The sequence below is a fragment of the Hermetia illucens genome, chromosome 5 (assembly GCF_905115235.1).
Source record: "Hermetia illucens chromosome 5, iHerIll2.2.curated.20191125, whole genome shotgun sequence".
NCBI classification, from domain to species: domain Eukaryota; kingdom Metazoa; phylum Arthropoda; class Insecta; order Diptera; family Stratiomyidae; genus Hermetia; species Hermetia illucens.
The window spans coordinates 25,291,654-25,315,900 of NC_051853.1; the positions used below are offsets into that span (position 1 = coordinate 25,291,654).

At 42.8% G+C, this 24,247-nt stretch overlaps 2 protein-coding genes across 2 annotated transcripts in view; one reads left to right on the plus strand and one right to left on the minus strand.

Annotated features, from left to right (window-relative positions):
• LOC119656484 (alpha-2 adrenergic receptor) overlaps positions 1-8,418 on the plus strand; it is a 152,170-nt gene extending 143,752 nt beyond the window's left edge. The window contains exon 4 of the mRNA XM_038062808.1: positions 7,192-8,418. Within this exon, the coding sequence (XP_037918736.1) occupies positions 7,192-8,016 (825 nt within the window). The 3' untranslated portion in view covers positions 8,017-8,418. The remainder of the gene's footprint in view (positions 1-7,191) is intronic.
• The window catches only part of LOC119656483 (serine/threonine-protein kinase Smg1), a 252,671-nt gene that overhangs the window by 204,852 nt on the left and 23,572 nt on the right, over positions 1-24,247 (minus strand). The window lies entirely within an intron of this gene.

The following is a 24,247-nucleotide window of genomic DNA, read 5'->3' on the forward strand; positions in this document are numbered from 1 at the left end:
TGGGGTCATTCTACTGGTAAAAATAATGGCATACATATGCGCCAATGTCTTTCGAAACTTTCCAGTCCCGGATAAAAAAAAGTCTCGAAAACACTTCAATTGTTTAAACTAATTGGCAACACTCCTGCGTAAACTAATTGACACCCAACCACCTCGACTAACACACCACTTGATTCAATACACCTGTCGCTGTGGACTTTTGAGATAGGATTCTTATAGGAGTTCATAAAAACAAACCCTGGGAAACAGGGGGTGGAGGAGCAAGAGGCAAGGGTTAGCACCCCTCTGTAACCCCCTTTTACATTTCGATGATGATTGCTCTACCAATAAGCTTATTAATGGTACGAAAATAGACCCTTTTTGGGCCGCCATGTTCCACTTTTAAAGGTGTTAGAGAGGACTTTTTTCTTTTCTTCTTTTCACATGCTCTTTTTACCACTCCCTGCGGGTGGGATGGGCAGACCAAACTTTCATCATCATCAACTGCGCAACAACTGGTATCCGGTCTAGGCCTGCTTTAATAAAGAACTCCAGACATCCCGGTTCTCCGCCGAGGTCCACGAAATCGATATCCCTAAAAGATGTCTGGCGTCCTGGCCTACGCCATCGCTCCATCTCAGGCAGGGTCTGCCTCGTCTTCTTTTTCTACTATAGATACTGCCCTTATAGACTTCCCGGGTGGGATCATCCTCATCCATACGGATTAAGAGACCGGCCCACCGTAACCTATTGAGCCGGATTTTATCCACAACCGGACGGTCATGGTATCGCTCATAGATTTCGTCATTGTGTAGGCTACGGAATCGTCCATCTTCATGTAAGGGACCAACAATTCTTCCGAGGATTCTTCTCTCAAACGCGGCCAAGAGTTCGCAATTTTTCTTGCTAAGAACCCAAGCTTCCGAGGAATACATGAGGACTGGCAAGACCAAACTTTACTGTGATAATATCAAAACGCCTCTCTTTCGCAGTAATAAAACTTGTAAGTCTTGGGGTAGATGGTGAAGCGCCGCGATTTTTCAGTGGGGTTTGAGAGTGAAGGCCACTCGCTTCTCTCTTAATACCCTTTTTGCATCTAGGCTAAATTGTAGCCTCATTTCGAGCCATCGCTGTTTTTTAATCGGGGTGGGGAAAGGCATTAGTTAACAGAACTAGAAAGGAGAAGGCCTCTTGTTTCTTCTACATATCCTTCCTATTTTTTCCCCTCAGGTAGTGGGGATGAAATCTCAAACCTCACTATGATGATACCAAAAAACCCCACTTTGATTGGTCATACGTTTTTAAGGGGGGTTACAACCACCAGTTTTCACCGGGTTTGAAAAGTGGGAACCTTCCTCCTCCTCTTCCCCAAACACCGCATCTCCGAAGGGAGTGCCGAGTTGAAAATTAACCCTTACCGAAACATACTGTCAAAAATGTCAATGGCATTAAGGTCTGTGTAAAAACAGTGTAGATAGAATCTTCGGACATTTTTCGGTCTTTTTTCATAAATTCATCTACAAAACAATATCTACCTCCACAATTTGATATATATATATTGCAGCTTGATATTTTAAGGACTATTTTCTATTGATTTACTAACTTCATTGAGAAGGCTACTTTCTCAGGGTATTGTTAGGTAATAAAATTCAACTAGAACTCTACAAGTACCAATTTCTTTTCTATTTTTCGCCCCCATTGAAATTTGAGAAACACCGACTACTTACGCACAAGACAAACTATTTCCAGCAGTTACAACAAGTTCATCTGAAAGATATTTCCCTGAGGGTGTTAGCCACATGAAAAATTAGAATTCCTCAGTAAGGTGGAAATTTCAATCCAATTTATCTATTTTTATCTACAACCCAACAAAAGATTCTTCCTATTTTCCACAACACAATACATCTTGCAATTTCCTCTTTGTTTTTCGCTTGCAACTCAATGAATTGAAAATTGAAGCTTTTGCGGTTTATCTTTCAAACTGGAGCAACTATTTCAATCTTGTCAAGTGTATCCGCTTGAGTTTCGCATAAATCAAATCATAGGAATCGCGTGGGAATGTTCGTCTTCAGTTGTTCAGTTGTACGTTGAGGGCACAAACGCAACTTCACTGTATGGAAGCGAATCGGTGCTGGCATGGGGTTCAAAGAAATGGATGAAGTTCAGGAGCTTTTCAGGACAAAATAAAAGGACGGAAATATCGGATGTAATTCAATGCCAGTGGAAAAACGCCTGGAATTGATTTCAATTGAGTAGAATTCAAAGAATGGGTCTTATCAGCGTTTGTAGTATGGCAAGTGTTAGGTAGTCAATTTTTATGAACGAATCTCAGAAAGAAATCTTGGATCAATCGAGTCATTACCGTATCTAAGGTACAATAACCCTGAATTCTAAAGAAGATAATTTTTATTTGACGAGAAACATTCCAGTAAATCGCTGTAAAATGGAAGAACGTTGGCACTATAAAGGAGTGTGATAAGTCCTTAATCGAAATTTATTGAGCGCATCAATCATGTTGAGGCACAATGCATAAATCATCAACGAAGCAACGTACAAATCACATACTGCCTTCTGTGATGCGCACAATGCCGGCCCTAACTAATGTCTGATGCAATACTCGATAAGGATTCGTCCTGCTACTGTAATTCTTATAAATGAGGTCGTTTCCAGAGTAAATAACAATCGTAATAAATGGCAGGCAATCTATTCTCGGAACTTAGTTAAAAATTCTAGAAATATGGCAGAGCGGAAAATGGATGTGAAAAATTAGGTCAAGCGCGGAATGAGATAGTTTCATAGAGGCATTGTCCTTCGGAAATTTTAGACAAGTGGGGAAACCGGAAGATGGAAGCTTCAGGTGCGAAAGGTTTTGTATATTTCTTTTGTAAAGACATTTGAGTGTGCATATATTGTCTCATAATATCCACTTTCAGGTCAAGTCAAAGTCTTGAATTTGCAAAAAACCGACAACTTTGACCTATTATAATTTTGTCAGTAATAGTACAATTTCCAATCAAACTTGGCAGGATAATGTTCTATGTTATGCGTGGTGCTAGGATGGGGTAGTTTCTGAGAATGGGTCCGTTACAGAAATGATCACTTTCTATCCCCCCGCACTCCCCACATTTCTAACAAATGTCAAAACTAAGACGTCTTCGGAAAGTGCTAATCGAGACCTTTCATTTGATACCCCACATGACTATATTTATTGAAAAAAAAATGCACACACCCTTTTTGCATATATGAGGACCCCCCTTTAAATTCGACGTAAAATTATGTAACTCGTGATTGTTCACAGTTCCCACTTTTCCACCGAGTTTGGTTTCAATCGCTACAACCGTCTCCGAGAAAAATGCGTGTGACAGACAGGCGGACGGACAGACAGTGCCGATAAGCCAACAAAAAGCGATGGTTACCGTAGCAACCCAAACCACGCAGAAAACATCTCTTCCCAAAAAGGTCTTTGGAAAGGAACTCCTCCAAAGTGAAAAACAGATGCCGGCGAAACCTAGACACGAAGGAAGCTTATGTGGTCATGCGGAAAAGGCCACTAATAGCACCGAAGACACTTGGACGAAGGTAGGACCTAAGAAGAAGTTGCAAAAAAGAGCCAGGCCGGACGCGATGATAACAGCAAAAGCCAGCGAGTTGACATATGCGGAAATCTACGCAAGGTTAAAGCAGATACCTCCTTGACTGATCTGAGTGCAAATGTCACGTGGATAAGATGAACATAGAAAGGCGACCTGCTATTCGAGCTTAAAGCTTGTGACGACAGAAATGAAGATCTACGGAAAAAAATTGAAATATCACTAGGTGAAACTGCAGCCGTCAAAATGAGTAAGAATACGGTGGTGATCGAATGTAAGGACTTGGATAAAGTCACCACAAAGTCTGAGATCTGCGAAGCCTTGCAAACCCAATTAGTATTAAAATCAGTGAGTGAGTCTAATGTGCTACGACTTAGAAAAGCGTATGGTGACACGCAGATAGTGTCGATAAGTCTTCCTATTGTAGCAGCGAAAAAGGCGATTGCAGTGGGCAAAGTACGTATTGGATGGGTGGACCAGTGTATAAATGCTATAAGTGATGGCAATTTGGTCATATAGCGAAAGTTTGGACTAACTCGCAAAACAGATCAAATCTGTGCCGCAAATGTGGAGAACAATTTCATTTTACAAAGGACTGCAACGGAATGCCCAAGTGCGTATTCTGCGTGGAAGCAAAAAATAGCGACAACGCCTACATTGCAGGAAGCAGTAAATGCCCAATGTTCAGAAATAATAATAATCGTTGACGCAACAATCCATATTGGATCAGGGCCTTGAAGTGTGTTAGAGCACTTCATTCAAGACCGTAACGGTACACTACAGAACACTGTAGGAGGCAATGCAGTCGGCATTGCGCTCGCCCGAGATTATTACCCTGATTTGACTCAGGTACTCATTCACAGTTGAGTCGACTGGTATCCGACGTCAAGTTAATGCTCAGAAAGGCGCTCATAAATAAGGTCAAATGAAGTGTAGACAAATCAATCTGAATCACTGTCAAGCGGTCCAAGACCTACCTTCCCAAGGCGTATTCGAAAACAACGTCGACGTTGCCATTGTATCCGAACAATACGAAAATCTGCATAGCGGAGTATGGATAGCAAACCGTAAGGCGGCGATATGGAGCTGGCGAAGTCGAGCTATAGAAGATGGGAAAAACATGCGGAGGATGGGTTCACCCGTGCCAAGATAGAAGGGATATACATCTATAGCTGTTACGCAGCACCGAGCTTCATATTATTGCTGGAGAAACTATCCTTCAATGCAAGTCCCTACAATCCCAAAGTAGTAAAAGGCGGTAGCAAAGAAACCAACGAAATAGGACGAATATTGCTGGAGACATTCTCGCGCTTGAACGTGGTATTTGCCAATTCTGCGGGAGGCAACACATTTCGGAGGAGAGAATTTCAATCGGTGGTAGACCTCACTTTCCTCAGTGATACTCTAATCAGAGGCTTGCAGTGGCGTATCAGCGAGGAGTACACACACAGCGGTCATCAGGCTATCATCTTCTAAACCTCGCAAAAAAATATTATGAAGCCACTAAAAAGAATAATGATGAGCTGGGTAACCAAGAAATTTGAAATTTTCAAGGAGGTACTTCTGGAAGATACATTACTATCGGGAACGCACAAAAAAAGCTTCACAGGTCATGGAAAGATTGCAGTGGGCATGCGATGCCTTGGCGTAGCACTTTCCGAAGACGAAATCCTAATTTCTGGTGGAATTCAAAAATTGAGGAATGCCGGAAAAAGTGCCTCAAAGCTAGCAGACGCTTCCAGCGCAGAAGAAACCGACCTGAGCTCGAGGAACTACATGTGCAATATAAAAATGCGAGGAAAAAATTGCAACTAGCTATCACAAAGATCAAATCCGAAGATTTCAAGCGGATGTATACTGAAGCTGACGCATATAGGTCGCAGAGGTCATTACTAAAAGACGAGCGCTCCTCACCGATTACTTGTCTAGAGTTGTTGCAGAATATAGTGAACATTCTGTTCCCAGTAGATATGAACTGTACAAGTCTTTCTGCGACGACGAAGTTCCGGTAGTGATAAATGAGGAGGTTCTAGACCAGTGAAAAGAGTGACTGAGAAAAAGACTCCAGGACCGGATAGAATCCCTAATATTGCCCTGACAGTAGCCGTCAGGACAGCGCCTGGTATGTTTGCCCAAGTTTTCACGGTATGCTCTAGGGAAGGAGATTTCTCCTAGCGATGGAAGCTACAAAAGCTCATACTCATTCGGAAAGTAGGTAAACCATTGGGTGACCTCTTCTCATATAGACCGATATGTCTGGTAAATACCATTGGCAAACTATTTGAGCGAGTAATATACAATAGGCTGTTCGCTGTTGCGGAGAAGTAGACCTTTCCGACAAACAATTCCGATTTCGTAAGGCGAAATCAACCGTCAACGCAATCAGCATGGTGACTGGTTTGCTTGCAGCTCAGCAATATGCAATATGCAATATGTTTGCGGCAAATTATTCATTGCTAGTATGTCCCTGGCAAGGATGATGCCGAAAGTGGGAAGGCCTCGGCATACCTCTAGGTTGATTATAGCCAGGATGGTAACCTCAATCATGCAGTCTACAGGAGGACAGCCCTGAGGGTATGCTCTACCTGTAGGGCTGTCTCAGATGATGCAGCATTTGTCATCTCTGGAATGATGCCGATTGACATTTTGGCAGATGAGATGGCGAACATATAGAATGTCAAGCTAATCTCTCCCTTATCACAGACGAAGAACGCTGAGAGGGAGAGATCCATAAATAGATGGCAAGAGCGTGGGAACGCTCGGGACTCACAGGCTCATTGCTGCCATCAAAGAATGATTGGGAAGACGATACGGTGAGATTAATTATAATCTTACCCAGTTTCTCACGGCGCATGGAGGATATCGCCAATATTTGCACAGATTTAAATTCAAGACCTCACCCAACTGTCCAAATTGCGATGGAGTCCCAGAGGACCCAGAGCATTTATTCTTCCACAGCCCGATATTTATAGAAGAAAGGCGAAATCTAGAGGAGACCCTAGGAGAGGTGCTGGTGCCAGAAAATCTGGTGCCAAAAATGGGATGCGGTCAACTCTATGATTGCATCTATTCAAAACAAACTGCGAAAAGTAGAGGGGCAGGGAGGGAGTCGGGGGTGGTTTAGTAGATGAAAACCCCACACGCTGATGTGTCCAGACTAGTGTTTTCTGAAGATTTCGACATACTCAAAAAAATAGACAGACAGAGAGGCAGTAAAGAAATTTTAAGATTAGATTTGGGACTATTGTGAGACTCAATTGAATGGCTATATTTATAGGTTTTCAGATGATTTATATATGCTCTCGCGGAATTTCGCGCTAGAAATAATATCTTTATACAGTATATAGTTACAATACAATGCTTAAGGATTTTAAGGACTACAGAGAACATTATCCAGATTTTTTGCCTTCGTCATGAAGTATTTATCATAGGAAATGAATGGAGCGCAAATTCTCTTAATATAAAATTTAATATACCTTACATGGAAGGAAATACAGTTGACCTCATTCCCAACTGCTTTCACAATTCGCTTAGAATTTTAATCAGCCATTACATAAATCTCATTGAAACCAATGAAAGGAACACTTTTCATTTCCTATTTTTTTCTCATCCTCTCAAACAGGTGGTGCTTATCATCTTGGGTTGCTTTTCAATATGCTGGCTTCCCTACTTCATAATAGCGTGCGCCCTAATGTTCAATTTTATCGAGGGCTCATCACCCACCCTTTACAAAGGAGCATTCTCCCTGGCAATGGCCAATTCAGGAATGAATCCAATCATCTATGCATGGAAGAACACCAGTTTTCGTCGAGCCTTCGCGCGTCTCCTGCGATGCCAAAGTCCCGACTACATTGACGTTAGCCAGCACAGCACCCGATCAAATATTCATCGGAAGAGTTCATCCCTTCAGCATCAGAATCAGACCCCACCGAATAGTGCAACAAGTGGAAATTTCAACGCGTTCGCCGAGAATATGGCGGTGGCAAGGACGAATAGTGACAGCAGTCAGTGCAGTCAGTATAACTTGAATGATATTCGGAGGCCACTGAAAAAGTCACCATTCAAGCTTCCAATCGCGGAAACAGTGGTGCTTGCGAATGGGGTGACAGTGAAAAACGAGAGGTTGGACGTGAAATTCGATAAGAATGTCACCCAAATTCCTGTTGTTCCTGAGGAGAATACAAGCACGCCTGCTGCAAAGTTGGTGAATTTTCGGGCCAAAGGTTTGGTCATACAGCGAATTGACTGTGACGGGAATGCGAACACAGAAATACGAATTGTGAATGCGAATGATGGCCTAAAGCCAGCAACTCCGATTGAAATGAAAAACTATCTGTCAGTCTCGGACCCGGCCACTCCGCAGAAAATCCTAGCCAACGGGATGAATGAGAAAAACCTAATTTTGAGCAGTTTCAGCAGTCACTTTTGCAAGAGTCAATTAATCTAAATTTTTAATCTTTCGAATTTTATATGATTTTTTATATATGTCAATGTTTTTTCTATTGGATATGAACCCTGTCACATTCTATGAATATTTTCCGGATTGGAAATACCAAATTATGATTAAGTTGAACTGCTGTAGTTACTGTGATATTCGATATTTAAGTTTGTTGTACATTTGTAATGGTAACTGGGAAGATACGACTTCTACTCGCCTAAAGACTAAACTGTGTATTCTTGAACATTAGCGAAAAGGCATTAAGGTACTTATTAGGGAATAACAATGAAATGTGTACAAATCGAAAGTTATTAAGCCAAAAATAGATGTTAATCTATGAAAGATATGACCCATATTATAGTCAATATAGTCTAAATTAAAATGGACATAATAAAAGATATAAAGTATTCACTCCTCGAGGTTTTCTTCATTCAGATGCATGCATGTTTTCCAGCTTTTCAATAGAAATAGACACATGTCACCCAAGCCCCTTGAGGAGCCATAAAAAAAAGATCGTTTTAGTGAGTGGCTTCTAAGCCTTGGAACAAATGGACGTCTGGACAGAAGGTAAACAGTTCTTGGAATTACTTTTCAATTCGTTTTCAGGAGCTCGTTTTTCATATTTTTAAAAGGACATGGATCGATTCATGGAAGGAGCTATAATATGAAAAAGTTTGAACATGAAAGCAAGAAAGTATCTTTATCAATTACATCATTTTGCGATATTACTCCATTCCAGAGTCAAAACACTTCAAAATTGCTTTCTCTAACCTCTCTATTCATGTCTGGAGGAATTTCTCTCAATTGCCTTGTAAAATTCGTTTAACTCCTGCATGATTTGTCATTGTCAAACCAGCCAAGCACGTTTCGAATTTGAGCAATTGAAAAGGAGCAGAACGAATCAAAGTGAAGAATACGGAATGATTCGAAATTAATGGTTTAACAATTTTTGCAGTAAATTAACGCTTGAATGGACCAGTTAATTCAGAGAGTAAATAAGCATTTCTGTAAAGAACGACGTCAATTAAAATTCGCAGTAACGACAGTAGATTATCGGATTATCATCATCAACGCAGCGACAACCCAGAATTGCTCAGAATACTGATCCACTGGATGGTGATTTGAAGGCCTCACGACTATATCCAGATCAGGCCTTTGATAAAATAAAATGGCGTAGCCGATTACGACGAGCCGATCCCGCTTGTGAACGGGACAAAGGCCGAAGAAAAAGAAGATCATCAACGGTGCAGCAACCAGCGTTCGGCCTAGACCTGTCTTAATAAGGAACTACACAAATCCCCGTCCTACGCCCAGGCCCACTAATTTCATATCCCTAGTCTACGGTATCGGTCCACCATAAACAAGTTCTACCAAGCACTTTTTTTTCCAGCGAAAATATTGCCTCTATAGACTTTTCACGTTGGATCATCCTCAACCGTGGAGTCAAGCAGTAAACTGTAGGATAGACTGACGCGGAATATAACTTCCTGGGAGCTAACCTATCTCTCTGAGAATGACATGTGACTCTTCAGGATTCGACCACCAAGGCTGTTACGAGGTGTCCCTACTATTATCAAAATGCAACGGATCTAGACTGAGGAGTCGAAAAACACTTCCACCAATCCAGCGTGTTATGTAACTGACTATATTCAAGCGGAGCCTCAATGATACCTGGTTGTGAGTGACCTTGATCATGCCGTGCTACGGGTTATGCTATCGCAGACCTCCTGACTCCGATACTCGTGGGATTCAAATGAGTACATTTATTAAACAAGTCGGGAAATCGAAAATTAGACGCTTCAGGTATGAAAGGTTTTGTGTATTTCTTTTATTAAGACACTTGAGTGTGCATTTATTAGTACGCAGCATGTAATATATATAGTCGCGGCCAATGAATTGTGGACAAGCTATAAAAGTTCAATAAAAAAGTTTTATGGAAACAGAGGTACTTTATTTTGCAGGTAGTAAATTTTTTTAGCGTAAATAGATGCGCCTTTCAAGGTTTTACATCGGTAATATGTTTGTGGTGTGACGCGACAGACAGCAGTTAAAAACATGCCGGGAAACCGGAAGCTCGGCGCTTCAGGTATGAAAGATTTTGTTTGCTTCTTCTGTGAGTAATATGGTTATGTACTATTATTAACTTAATTTGAGCAGATATCGATATGGAGAGTATTGTGAGGCCTGGGTGTATGCGGCCATATGACATAACTTCATATATTTTTTTCCAGATTTTTTGGTTGGGTACTTTCTGAGAATGGGTCCGTTACAGAACATCACTTTCCACCCTCCCACTCACTTCGTTGCCAACAAATGTCAAAACAGCTTCGAAAAGTATTAATCGAGACATTTCATTTGAGACCCAACATGACTATATTTGGTGAAAAAAAATTTCATGTCAATCGGTGTAGCCGTTTCTGAGAAAAGTGCGTGTGACAGACAGACATACATTGAACTGATGTTAATAAGGTTTTGATTTGCAAACAAAAACTTTAAAAACCGAAAGGTTAGTCTACTGAAAACGTGGGATCAGGAGCCCACAGAAAGACAAGTGCAAGTGAAGATCAACTCTTAAAGACTCCTAGTCTTAGAGACCGCTTCAAAACGGCTGAGAACGTTAGAAGACATTTTGTTGGACTTGAAGGAACACCAGTTTCTACAAGGACTCTACGATAAACGCTCTAACAGGCTGGGATATGTGCACACCGGCTCCCTAAGAAACCGCGCTTGACAGCTCAAATGAAACGGAAACGCTTTGAGGTGGCTAAGGAGCACAAAAGCTGGACTGCTGATGATTGGAAGAATGTGGTCTTCTCAGATGAAACGAAGTTCAACATTTCTCGCAATGATGGAATGCAGTATGTGCGCAGAAGGACCGGAGAGCGTTATAGCGATGAGTGTATTCTACGAACATCAAGGCATCCAGTGACCAGGGAGATGCTTTTCGTATCAGCAAATTGGACAATTTGCTATGCTTGAAGGGACGATCAAGGCTATTGATTATAAAAACATCCTGGAAGAAAATTTGGTTCCTGTCCTCGAAGAGCATTTTTCGCATGTGGATCAAATGATTTTCCAAGATGATTCTGCTCCTTGTCATCGAGCTCAATTAGTAAGCATCATTTTTTCCTTAATTTTTATTCCATCCTCAACAATAATCAGCAATTTCAACTGTCCTACCTTTCCTAATTTTTAACAGGTAAAGAATTATTTACGCGAACTCGGAGTTTCCTGTATGTTATGGCCTGGCAACAATCCGGATCTTAACCCAATGAAGAACCTTTGGCGTATAATGAAAGAGGAGCCGACTGATTTAGAAGAGTTAGACAGAATAATCCAAAAGGTTTGGTACGAAGGCATTCCGGCAAAAGGCTTGATTGAAAGATCAAACGTCAAAACGTTTAAAGGAATTTAATCCAAGTAAAATTTGACAATGTATTGCAAAGTATCTTTTAATAAACATGTGAAAATCTTTAATATTTTTTTTAATTTTACCTAATTTTGTTGTTTGTAGATAGCCTGCAAATTTAAAGGTAAAAAATTCTAAGTGCAATAATTCGCTTTTCCAATCCTTGCCTTGCTTCTTAAATGTCATTTGGAGGTATGCGTGCATGGGCATGTTTATGCGCAGGTCGGGTAGTTGGGAGAAGTCCAAAAGTGGCTATGGGAAGGACACCCAGAACAAGAAACCAATATGGACGAAGAAAGGAGAAAAATTGACGGTCCAGGGACTCGGAACACCAGTACCGGCAGCTTTTGGGAGTGGGCAAGTAGGCTCCCGGCCGTCGATATCCCCAGACTGCGTGCCTCGGTGGTGGTTTACTTGGCCTCTCACCGGCAAAGGGGAAGGCAAGCAAAATTACCAAAATTGTGGAAACTGCGGCACCGGCTCCAATCGACCCTAGGGAGTTGAAGCCCCAAAAAGGAACCAAGGAAGCATTGACCAAGGTTGGCGGAAAGAAAAATGCGACACATAAAAGAAGATTACGGCCCGAATTATTTATCATCTCCAAAAAAAGATGATATGACTTATGCCGATATCCTCAGGAAGGTCAAATTCGATCCTGAGCTGATGGATCTTGGGGAAAACGTCAGCCGAATTAGACGCTCCCAAAAAGGAGATTTGATGCTGGAACTGAAGAAGTCTCCGGGCAAAACGGTTGAAAATTTGCTCGGCAAGGTGGAGAAGTCTTCAGGACAAGAAGCACGTAAGGGCCAGAAAGCAGGAGTTTGTAATACAATGTAACGACATTGATGAAATCACGACCAAGGAGGATATCCGCAACGCCTTAGAAAAGCAGTTCGGACCACTTGGCTTGCAAGATTCAAACTGTTGGCGGCAGATAAAGTAAAAGTAGGTTGGGTCGTTTGCCGACTCAGGGAGCAGGTGCCCCTTAAGCGCTGCTGCGAAATGCACCGGTGACTATAACAGGTCAAAAAGTTGCAGAAAATATGGGGGAGAAGGTCATATGTTCAGGGAGTGCAAAGCTGAGCCTGAATGTATGCTTTGCAAGAGGAAAAAGGGCGTCGACTGTCACAATCCAGGCAGCAGTAGGAGAGCCTTGAATGCAGTAAAGAAATGAAGTTGATACAAATCAACCTCAACCACTGCGAGGCAGCGCAAGACCTCTCGCAGACCATCTATGAGAAGGGAATCGAAACTGCTATAATCAACGAGCCTTATCGTAATAATAAGATCGGTGCCTGGACTGCAGATGTAACTGGCAAGGCGGCAAGGACGTGGAAATCAAACCATTCAAAAAGTGATTGAGTTTCCAGAAGTCGGATTCGTCAGGGCAAAAATCGTGGGTATCCTACATATATAGTTGCTATGCTCCACCAAGCGCGACGATAGCAGAATTCGAAGGAATGCTAGGTATGCTAGTCTCGAATGCAAGAAGTCGAAACCCCGTGGCCGTGGATTGTGGCAGTCGCACTACGAACATTAGAGGCCGTATCCTGCTCGAGGCTTTCGCGAAGCTAAAGTTGGTACTTGCAAATACGGGAAATGTTTCCACATTTCGTGGGACAGGTTCGGGCTCAATAGTCGATCTGACATAAGTATGTAAGAACCACATTGGCGAAGAGAAGGGCACGGTTTGTCAGTGAGCATTATATTCATAGCGACCACCATATGGGCCATGCGGCGATGTGCGTTCCCGCGAAGCTGGAAACCGGGGCTGGTCCGTGAAAAAGTTTGTGGAGGATACGTTCATAGAGATGTTATTCGGATGCCACAATCCCGGTGGTGCGACTACAGAAAAGGTAGAGCAAATGATGAGACGCATAACGAGAGCATGCGACGTTGCTATGCCGAGGCGGCGGATCCTCGCAAAAAAACGCTCAAACGGTGGAATGAATGCATATTTTCGACCTAGAAGGATCTGCCAACAATCTAGAGGAAGATCGGACTTCGGCGAGAAACCAAAGCCCCTAGGGGAACAGCGTACGTGGTGGTTATGAAAAACATGAAAAGATGAATCCCAGAACCTACTTGCCCACATCTTCTGGTCGATATTGTGATGGCGCTCTTCCCCCGGATAAAGAGAGCGCAAACAATACAAGGAAGCATTGGATGCCTACGGTAACTGAGGAGGAACTTGTGCAAAATTGCCGGAGAATTGGTGATAACAAAGCACCCGGTCTGAATGCTGTTCGCAATAGAGCTCTTAAACTCGCTGTTAAGACCAGACTCGACTGGTTTATCAGCGTACTATAAACATGCATGATAGAAGGAGTTTTCCCCGACCAGTGGAAGAGGCAAAAACTAGTTTTGCTCCCGAAGCCGATTAAGCACCCAGAACATCCATCTTCATACCGCCCGATTTGCTTCATCGATACGGTAAGAAAGATGCTCGAAAGGGTCATTTACAATAGACTACTCCCTATAATTGAACTTGAAATGCGTTCAATTCCGCTAGTTGGGAGTGGATAAAAACTCACTGGCTAAAAGGGGTGTCTCTAGTTACTTGACTAAGCTCCTCGAAAGTTACCTCTCGGAGAGGACACTTTGGTACGATACGGATGAGGGATTCAAGCGGTACATCGTCACAGGGCTCAGTGTTGGGTCCTCTCCGGTGGAACGTGTTGTACAATGGGGTCCTTGTCCTTCCCGTGCCAGAGGAGGCCACGATAAACGGCTTCGAAGATGAGCTAGCTGTGGATGTCGTCGCGAAACAACCTGAAGACGTTGAAGTGTACGCTAACGAAACCATTAGGGTCATAAAAGTGTAGCTGGAGATGGCCAGCAGGGACGGAAATCCAATAAAACTCATTTTGATGTATGCATGGATCATTTGGTGGCCGAGACTGAACTTTGCTAAAAGGTTTCCTTCCTATTTGATATTTGATTTCCTTAAGCTTGCCATTAATATTTCTGAAGTTGTTAGAAAATCCCACAACCAAAAGCTTATGTTATTTTCTAGTTCGACGAAATGGAAAGCATCGTCAAATTATCTATTCCTCATTCCCTGAGTGGTCTATCAATTAGGTCCGGGTTAGGTACAATTTAATTTCATTTTGCATTCCATTCATTTCAAATTATCGATAGTACATCGTTCCCACCATGACAGATTCCTCTTCATTTGCATACCAAAGCATCCCTTCATCATCAGGTTGTCTGCTCGGTTTTCTGTGTTAGATCTGATGTCAAACAGGAGGCAAATGTGTTGGGTAATTATTTGCGGAAAATTTTAATTTTTATGTAGGAGATATTGGGTGAAGAATAAATAAGGACCTTTGGTCGTACTGCTTGCTACATAGATGATAGTGAAAAATCTGGGTAAAATTCAGAACGAACTGAATTTTGGATGAGTTTGCTTTAAATAGATTTGAATCCCTTTTGGATCCTTGAAATATTTATTAGAATATGCACGTGTCAACGCGGCTTGGCTTTGTCTATGTGAGCAAGTTTCGGGTCCTTATATAAAATTCAGTATTTTCCTAATTTTGCAGTCTTTGAAGCACAGGAAAACAACTTTTTCAGAACAGGATCCATGGACACGACTGTCGGGATTAGTCTATTAACTTATGTGCATTTAGTATGAGCTCGAATTTAAGAGTAGAACTAGATGCGAATGAGAATCGATTGGACCGTTCGTTGGAATCTAGCAGTAAAGCGGGTTCTTCAAATATTCAGAGCAAAGCAAGGCAATGATTGCGGAGTGAATGAGGCTATAAAATGAGCACGTCGATAGCATGAACGTCAGTTCCGCGAAAATTAAGAATTCAGGGGAGAAGGCTACCGAAAAGAGCATATGATCTGTTTGTGCCAAGAGCCAACGAATTTGTGAGCAGGGTAAATGCGCAGTTAGTAACCGACGAAAGTTCACTCGCTTTCGAGAAGCATCTCCGGGGACTGGAAAATGCTCTCAGAAGAGTACACACATCTCCCGTGGCAGGGGGACAGCAAGGTCCTTCTAGCTATAGTATAAAAACAGGTAGTGGAGGTGCTTCGAAAGAGGGGACGAGAAGAGAAAAAAAGAATACCATAGGTGTGGAAAGCGAGGTGCTTAAGGATGAAACAAACCTGGCAGCCCGGGAGAAGCTCCCCATAAAAGTATGGGATCGACTGGAAGTGATTGGGGAGCTCGCAGCCAAGGCAGCGGGGAATGAGACCTTTCAATTATGGGGACTCAAGTAGATATCCGCCAATGGAGTGCCTGGCCCCTTGGGGTCGGAGTTATTGACCACCACCTAGTCGACCGGCCCCAGAAATCCCTTTGTTTCAAGGAGATATAAGCCTTACAAATCTTTAAGGAGCTTATTCAATTCGGTCTGCGATGGGGGTGCAAAGTGAGTGACAGATCACTTAGGGGTCTATGGGGAAAGTTATGCGTTAGCTTGGGATTTCCTGGATCGAGGGTATAGGAATCGGCGGGCCCTAGTAGAAAAGGAGATTCAAGCACTTGACAACCTCCATCAGATTTTGCAAAAGGATCCAAAAACGCTTAGGATGGCACTGGACACAATGCGTTCGGTGGTCCAGAACCATCACCAAGACAGGATACAACGTAACTGAAGACATCCCATTCGTCCCCTTTGATCTGACACGGAAGAAGATCGACACGCAAGGAGTTCGACACATCGTTGCGGAATCCCCAAATGCCCGTCGCCATTGATGAGATTGGCCAGTTTCTGGAAAATAGATTTATGATAATGTCTCGCTGTTGGGTATGCAGCGAAGTGATGACTTCAGCAGCAGAAAGAAAGTACAAAAAGAGGTAACTCTTCTCGTCAATTTAAGCGGGGGGAAAGCGTCGTTTTTAAAATGTTTCATATGCATGGGTAGTCGGTTGCCCCAAGTTGGCAGAGAGCAACGAGAAAGAAAGATTGCTCCGGTACCATTCTCTATGCATTTTCTGTGCTTCACGTAAATATAAGAAAGGGGAGCCTTGCAAAAAGCGCAAGTACCTTAAATGCGACATTTACAGGGAACAGCATATCACTATAATTCACCCGGTTAAAAAATGATGTGGGAAAACAAACATCTACAGGCAGTGCAGCCCACATATCTCTCCTGTTCCAGTACTATCCTGCCAACGGCCGTCGTCAAGCTTGCGGCGAAAGATAGTCATGGAATCCTAGTTCACTGTCTCACTGACAAGGGAAGTCAAAGTAATAATATTATGCAAGATTTGGTCAAAAAGCTTCGCCTGAGGAAGAGGAGAAAAAATATAGAAGTTTCTGGAGTGGGCGGGGTGTCAGCTCGAAAGGTCTCAGCGGTGGTTTGCGGCACTCTCCAGTTGGAAGATAGGACCGGCGTAAACACAAAAGCCCTGATGCTAAAAAGGGTAACCAAGGGCTTTCGCAATTGCCACATCTAATAAAAAGTATATTACGAGGGAGAAAACAGGCTGAACCTGTAACAGATTATGCCTCCCATATCCCTGTTCTGTTAGGATCGAATGTTCTGCCTCAACTGATTGTGGACGAAGTAGAAATCGTCCCTGCTAGAAGCGAGAATTGCACAGTTTTTAGCAAGTTTCGCGTGGCGGGAAGTAAGTTGCTTCCGACGTGATCAGGTCCGTCACCAAGTGGGTGCGGACTCAGAACTCCCAGCATCCTCAACAAAAATTCAATTCGGCCTGGTTTAGGTCTGAACTTATGACGGATTTCACTTGAATATAATTCGTACCCATTACGTATTTGCGATTATTTTTAAATGGAGCGATTACCATCTGTTGTTACTTTTGGTCACGCTGCTCCCAGGTCAGAGGTAAGACAACGTCTGATGAGTTTTTCCAAGTCTTCCGCCCCGTTTTCCCTGTCTTCCGTTTGGCCAGCCAACCCAGTGTTCCCATCAGAAGAAAACCCAGCAATAGCCACAATACTTGTTCGTTCAATCTCTACCTCAAGCTCCTGCTTCAGGCCTTTGATAACTGACCCGTCGAAATTGGGCAAACTGACGTTCATTGAGAATAATTGAAATGCGGCGTTACTATCTCATAAATTTCAGTCCAATTCTCCGTTATATTACGAGAAATCTCTTTAATGTCGAAGGAAGCGATATCAAGGGTACAGACATCCCTTTCAAACAAAGCTGCAGGTTCCAAGATATTTAGTTGGATGCCGTTGCAAGTAATAGGTCCATTTTCCACCTGCCGCTTGAATAGCACCCCTAACTTAGATGTGACATGGACGATATACACCCCCGTGACCCATTCCTTTTGCGTACAGCATGGCCCGGTGCGTATCAGCCTGGGCTCATAGATTTGAGGCAGAATTTCCACTGCTTTTTTACTCGAAGAAGAGTTTATCCTCTTCAGGACCCACAAATGATTTTCGGAAAGAAATCGGTACCTCAAGATCCCAAGTCTTATTTTCTCGATCGGGAGTTGTAATGACTGCTACTCGTCTAAATTTTCTCCGATAAGCAAGTGGAATTTCATAATCAATGCTGACCATCCCATCCTGAATCCATGCGGTCATTGGGTAAGCGTCGAAGATTTTTTCTGATTCCCTTAACTCTGGGAATATTATGTCGGAAACCTCGTTGGTGATCTTACTCACATACTCTGTTAACTCCTTTGTAGGCCGAAGCTTTCGCAATTCGCGGTGCTTAGCTGCAATCTCCCCCAATACTCCTTTGACACTTGTCGAAATAATCTCCTGTTTAAGCATTGATTCACCTTACTGCTCCATTATCTCATTGATTTGTCCTTCAATTTGGTGGTACTCGAGGATGGTCACGTTAATCGTTAAAGCAGCAATCTTTACTTGATGACGCTTCGTTGCCTATAAGTTGTGGCGAATGGCAATGCTCCGATAACTCAGGTACTCTATTGCACCTGTTGTTGTCAGTCCCGCGAAATATTTGATATCTACCTTCAAAAGGCCCCTAGCAGCACGCTCAGTACTAACATAGTCCTTCGAAGCCTCTTAACTTAATATAATGCTGTCAGCTCCCTAATGGTTTCAGCGGCTTGCATATCAACTGGCGTTTTTAACCTATCACAATAATCCTGAATATCTTCTTTTGCTTGACGTATACAAATTTTTGTAAACCTTCCAACTGCTCGTTAATAAGTCCAAGATCCGAAGTCAAATTTACTGAAGTGAAGATGGCGTACTGTAGATCAAAGGTCTTTACTCGGACGTAACCAATCTCGATTACCTACTGATGCACAACCCGAGGAACGTCGCCCTAGAAAATGTTCTCAACCTTGCTTGTCGAACAGTACCCTCAGGGTGCCATTTTCAGTCCAAAGTACTGCGACCACTTTCCTTTATGACCACCAAATCGCCATGAGTTACTTGCCTTCCTGAGTTCTTCCATTTGTAGCGTTTTTGCAAGTGACTTAAGTATTCATTTTCAAACTTCTGTACCTAAGTGTATTACGACAAAATCCCACATCAACGAAGTTGTCCCCGTTGGGGAGTTCCGTCCCCACGTACTCGAGGAGGGTGATCAGACCCGAGTCTGCAAGGGACTCATCTGAAATGGCTCTGCCACGAAGCCTCACCGGAGGTTATCTGGTACCATGGGAACCGGGATGGCCCTCTGAGAGCATATGCTCCAGAAGAATTCCTGGAGGATGTGTTCTCGGCCCGGTTATTTGCGGTTGGCCTCCTTGTGAGAGTTTCATGGTGGTTGTGGTTATGCCTACATCGCGGGCAGAGCTCCTCGGAGCTCGAGGGTGGAGTTGCGCTGTACAACTCGGATGCCGTACTCCTTAGTTGCAGCAGAGGTGTTAGATAGACCTTGCATCCACTGGTATGAATGCTGAGCCTGCACTCAGTATAAACCAGGACCGCTGTGCTTGCATGGCGGGGCTCTGATTGTGGTCCCATAATCAATCCATGTCCGAAGAGGACCGTGGGATTATGCCTTCACTGCAGGTACTCACGTTAAACTCCCCAGAACTTTCATCAACGAAGTTGTCAAATGTATTCAACGTGCCGAAATGTCCATCTTCCGTGTCAGAATAACTGACACATTTCAATTCACAAATTAACAAGTTTCGATAAAAACTAGAAAGACGAACCCTCCCACATTCCTACTTTCCAGGACCTTCCACAGGATTAAATTTCAATTCAATTATTCCAGCCGCTAACATTCCTATTTGCCCTATAAAATGGTCGAATCGACGTTTTCCAACGCAAAACTTGCTCTTAAACTTCCACCGCAAGTCTACAAGCACCCAAATATCCCATTTTGCTCTTTGAAATACAAACATAATGAAGACCTCGTCCTCAATTAACCAATGGCACTAGTGGTAATGTCACGGAATGGCAGGTGTCCCATTTAATTGCACTAATTGAAATTAGCGAACATACCAGAGCATACTTTTTTACGTGGTATTCTCCCGGAAGGACCAAACTCGGCCCTCTCAACGTAAGAGTGCCACGAGGCAAATAACCGGAGCCGCAAATCGAGCGGGGGTGGATGTGGTATATCGTGTTCCCGCAACTTCCCCAAAACAAAATAAAGGTACGCACTTTTTTTCAAGAGCGGTCCAGCTGAAGGATATCACGTGAACTGTTTTAACAAAGCACATTGGATATTTTCTCTGGTTGTTTTCCACTCTGACCCGTGAACGTTTTTCATGTTTTCAACACGGGAGTATCCACTCATGCCGGGTTTTGCGGAGGATTAGAGTCAGAATTTTAATTAAGTTCAACTGTCCATAGAAAATGAGATGTTTTGTAAATGTTTTTCTTGCTTCGTGTATCCCGACAAATTATGCATATATAAATTCAGTTTTATTAGTCCTTATTAGCTATTCATTCTGTTGGGGTGGAAAATTCTGTCAAATTTATTTTCATGTCGAGATGTCGACGAAGTTTAATTATGGCTCAAAATTAATATTCATGGGGCATTGGAGTCGCTCCCCACCTGCAACGAAAATGTTGCATTTGTTACCAAACTCTGCCAACAGTAAGACCCAAACTTGACTGAAAAAGGATAGTCAGGCATCCAGCCCTCCCCCTCCCCCCTTGTAAGTCGACCTAGTTATTTTAGAATGTATAAGGGTTGAAAATTAAAATGTTCCTGAATAATAAATGTTTTACGAAGCAATATCTAATAATGCCATTCTTGGGAACTCTCTTCTCTCTAAAGCAACACTGCACTTTAGTAATATTGGTTAATTTTAACCAAGAGAATGAAACTCAACAAGCTAGAGAAGGCCCCTAATAATAGTAATTCCCTAGAAAATTTAATCCAGATTTCACAGGCAAAGATCATCTCAGAAACTACTATTGAGAACTCAGCTCCAAATAAGCAAGCAGCTGTTTAAAGATTGAGGACTCCAAAGTCCGTATCCACTTGATGTCGGACCGGACCAAATGGAGAGCAACTCGCTCCCACTCTTGATGATTCACGGACTCCTCTTTTTGGGTTTAACACCCAAAGTTAAAGGAGGGACGAAGACGGCTACCTTGCTCATCAGACGCTGCCTCACCTCTGCCCTGGGAGCAACGTGACCGAAACGGCTCACAGGTGTTATACGCTCCCTTTGATAATTGTCAAAGGGTAGTATAGGTCCCAGGGCATTGAGATTATTTCTCGGGTAGCAACTGCACACGCGGTCCTTTCATTCCTATTAAGCTTGGGCCTATCAAATGCTTTTTACGAGCATTTATACGCAGTTCAGGGGAGGATCCCTAAAGACGACATTGTGATCTGAATGTCATGGTGGGCTCTGACGACATCTTGTTCAAACATGTGATGGGGAAATACGGTATTTGCAACCGTAACGATAATGGCGGGAGGGTTCTGGATTTCTGCAACTTCCACCGCCCCATAATGGCACGTTGCTCGACCAGAGAGTCTGCCAATTGGGTTTCAACTGACGGACACCATAAGAGCAATAAGATCGACCCCTTTGCGATTAGTAGTAGAATTAGGAGATATTTCTAGATTGTCTATAACAAGAGAGGTGCTGCCGGTTTCGAAAGCGATCACTATCTGCTGGTTGCTTACGTTCATAGGCTTGTTGCGTCCGCTGCTTCCCGTAGGGTTGAAAAGCAACAACTCTACAAGTTGAATGTCGGCCGCTTGGATGAACCAATTGACGATTGCAGATATACTGAGTAACTCGTATGACAATATCAATGACCATTGGATTGCCACCAAAAATGCCCTTATCTCGTGTGCTATGCAGGTCGCCGGGCACATCCCAAAGGAACGTCGCAGTGTCTGATATATGACAAATTCGTAGAAGCGGATTGATAAACGCAAGGTCTTTACCGCTGCGAGTGTATCGAGCATATCGTCCTCGAACTCCGATACCGATATTTCAACGTACTGTGCCCCATGACAAAAGGGAAGTTGCTGTTGTGCTGGTGCACAAGGTGCCGCAGAACCCAATGATTTCAGAAGTGTATATTGCATTACGAAGGAGAGGCCAAACGAAAACAATGAAGATGAGAGACCACAACTTTGAGACCGTTGAAAATTTCTCGTATCTAGGGTCGAAAATCACAACCGATAACAGCTATGACGATGAAATCCGCACACCGTTGTTCGCAGCCAACAGAGCCTATTTCAGTTTACAAAAACTGTTTTGCTCGAAACGTCTCACCATAGGGTCAAAGCTCTTACTGTACAAGACAATGATGTTGTCTTTATGTATTCCTCGGAGACTTGGGTTCTTAGCAAAAAAAACTGCCAACTCTTGATCGCGTTCGAGAGAGAATCCTCCGAAGAATTTTTGGCCCCTTACATGAAAATGGGCTATTCCGTTGCCTACATAACGACGAAATCTATGAGCGATACCACGATCGTCTTGTTGTGGATAAAATCCGACTCAATAGGTTACGGTAGGCGGATCACGTATGGATGAGGATGATCCAGCCCGAAAAGTCAATAAGGACAATATCTATAGTAGAAAAAGAAAACGAGGCAGACCCTGCCAGAGATGAAGCGATGGCGTAGGTCAGGACGCCAGACATCTTTTAGTGATATCGAATTGGTGAACCTCAGGGCAAAACCGGGGTGCCTGGAGTTTCTTATTAAGGCAGGCCTAGACCGGATATCGGTTGTTGCGCCGTTGATAATAATGAAACAGAGCCTTCTACTCGGTATTGCCGATTTTAAAAACCAGCTGCATACACGGGATAAAAAAAAACTCCGAGTAAACAAAACGATAATGAGACCTGTGTTATGCTGTTATGTTTGACGTCTCCGAGTTAATCAAACTTTGGAAGTTGGAATAGGTTGGTCACGCTCATCGTATGGGTGACACCTAAAAAATATCCGCAGGGAAAACAGAAGGACGGAGATCGGTATGAAAACGCTGCGCAAATTCTATTGACGAAGGCAGCGCATTATTGATTTTAACGCGATCGATAAATCGAGATCGTTGAAAAAGGACATCCCCAAGGCCAATGCCGGAAATGGGCTGTAGAGCTTCGACGACCATAAGTTATACCTATGACGCGTTTATAGATTTATATGAAATAGCAAATACCACATCGGTCCTAGAGCAGAGGTGAGGCAGCGTCTGATGAGTTGCCTGTGTCCTGGACAAAAACGCAAGTCATATAATTTTTCAATTTGGTAGCTTGCCTGACTACTGGCTGGCCAATTGGCGCTTTCCAATTGGCCCGGTCCGCCATTGGTGATTGGCGGACCCAATCTATTCGAAGCCCTATTTAGTGCTGAGTGACATATGTAGTAAACCAACCAATAGATTGGAAATCGGAAATTTGCGAACTCGTTGCTTCAAAAAGACGTTCGTAAAAGCCTGCGAATTCCGCAATCAGGAGGGCGTTAAATAGGTGATTTTAGAGGATAGTACAAGGGGCTTAATAGAGGATCTGAGTGCTTGAAGCCATGGCTCGCGCAGCTTCTATCTCAACTTATAGAAAAATCGAAGATAAATAATTCCTAGAGAGTCAAAACTCAAAGATTTCATTCTAAACAGATATTTGGTGAATCCATTCTAAATGAGCTCAAAACATGGAAACATTTCCAATCCCTAACCTTAATTAATCTTGAAATAATCCATTCTACATTTGAATCATCAAATTAATTGCAAAATGAAAAAATATCAGGTGTCCCGGAAAGGCCGTCCTAAACAAACATAATTTCCTAAATTCTTCGATACTTTACCTTAATTACTAAAGCGAATCGTGATACCAGATGAAGCTGCAGAAACGTAAAAGATACGGGAACAAAAGTAAATGACTCTTTCATTAATCTCAATCCTAACGTAAACCATTATTACAAATTTGTAATAGCTTTTTGGCTTCATCTCTAATTTGTCTTAACGTCGATAGCCCCAGCCATTTGCGGAGGGAACCGAACCATCTCCCCAAATGGACTTGCTTCCAATTTATTTCTTGTTTACGAGTATTTACACAACTCCAGAGGGTTCATTTCATTGCAACGGAATGAAGTAATACGAGACGATAACTGGGGATTGAAAAACTTGTTGAATCAGATTGAGGAAATTTGGGGATTTTTAGCTGCTTCTGTGATTTTGGGAAAAAGATTTTCCGGTGGGAAAACAACTAGCAGACGATTTATATTATAACCCTTTCAGGGCTGTATCCTCGGTGAAAAGGAGATTATCGTTTCATAGCAACACGATCCATGAATAGCTAGGTACGCTCTCAGCTCACCCTAAGCTCCCAGCGATGAGTGAGTGTGATCTCTTGTACAAGATAATTAGGAATACACCATTTCAGCTTTGAGAAGATTACTTACTTATGGGGTTCGAAAAAATCAGAATAGGAGCAAAAAAGATTTAATGAGGTGGTATATATCTACTACTGTCATTACAGCATTATA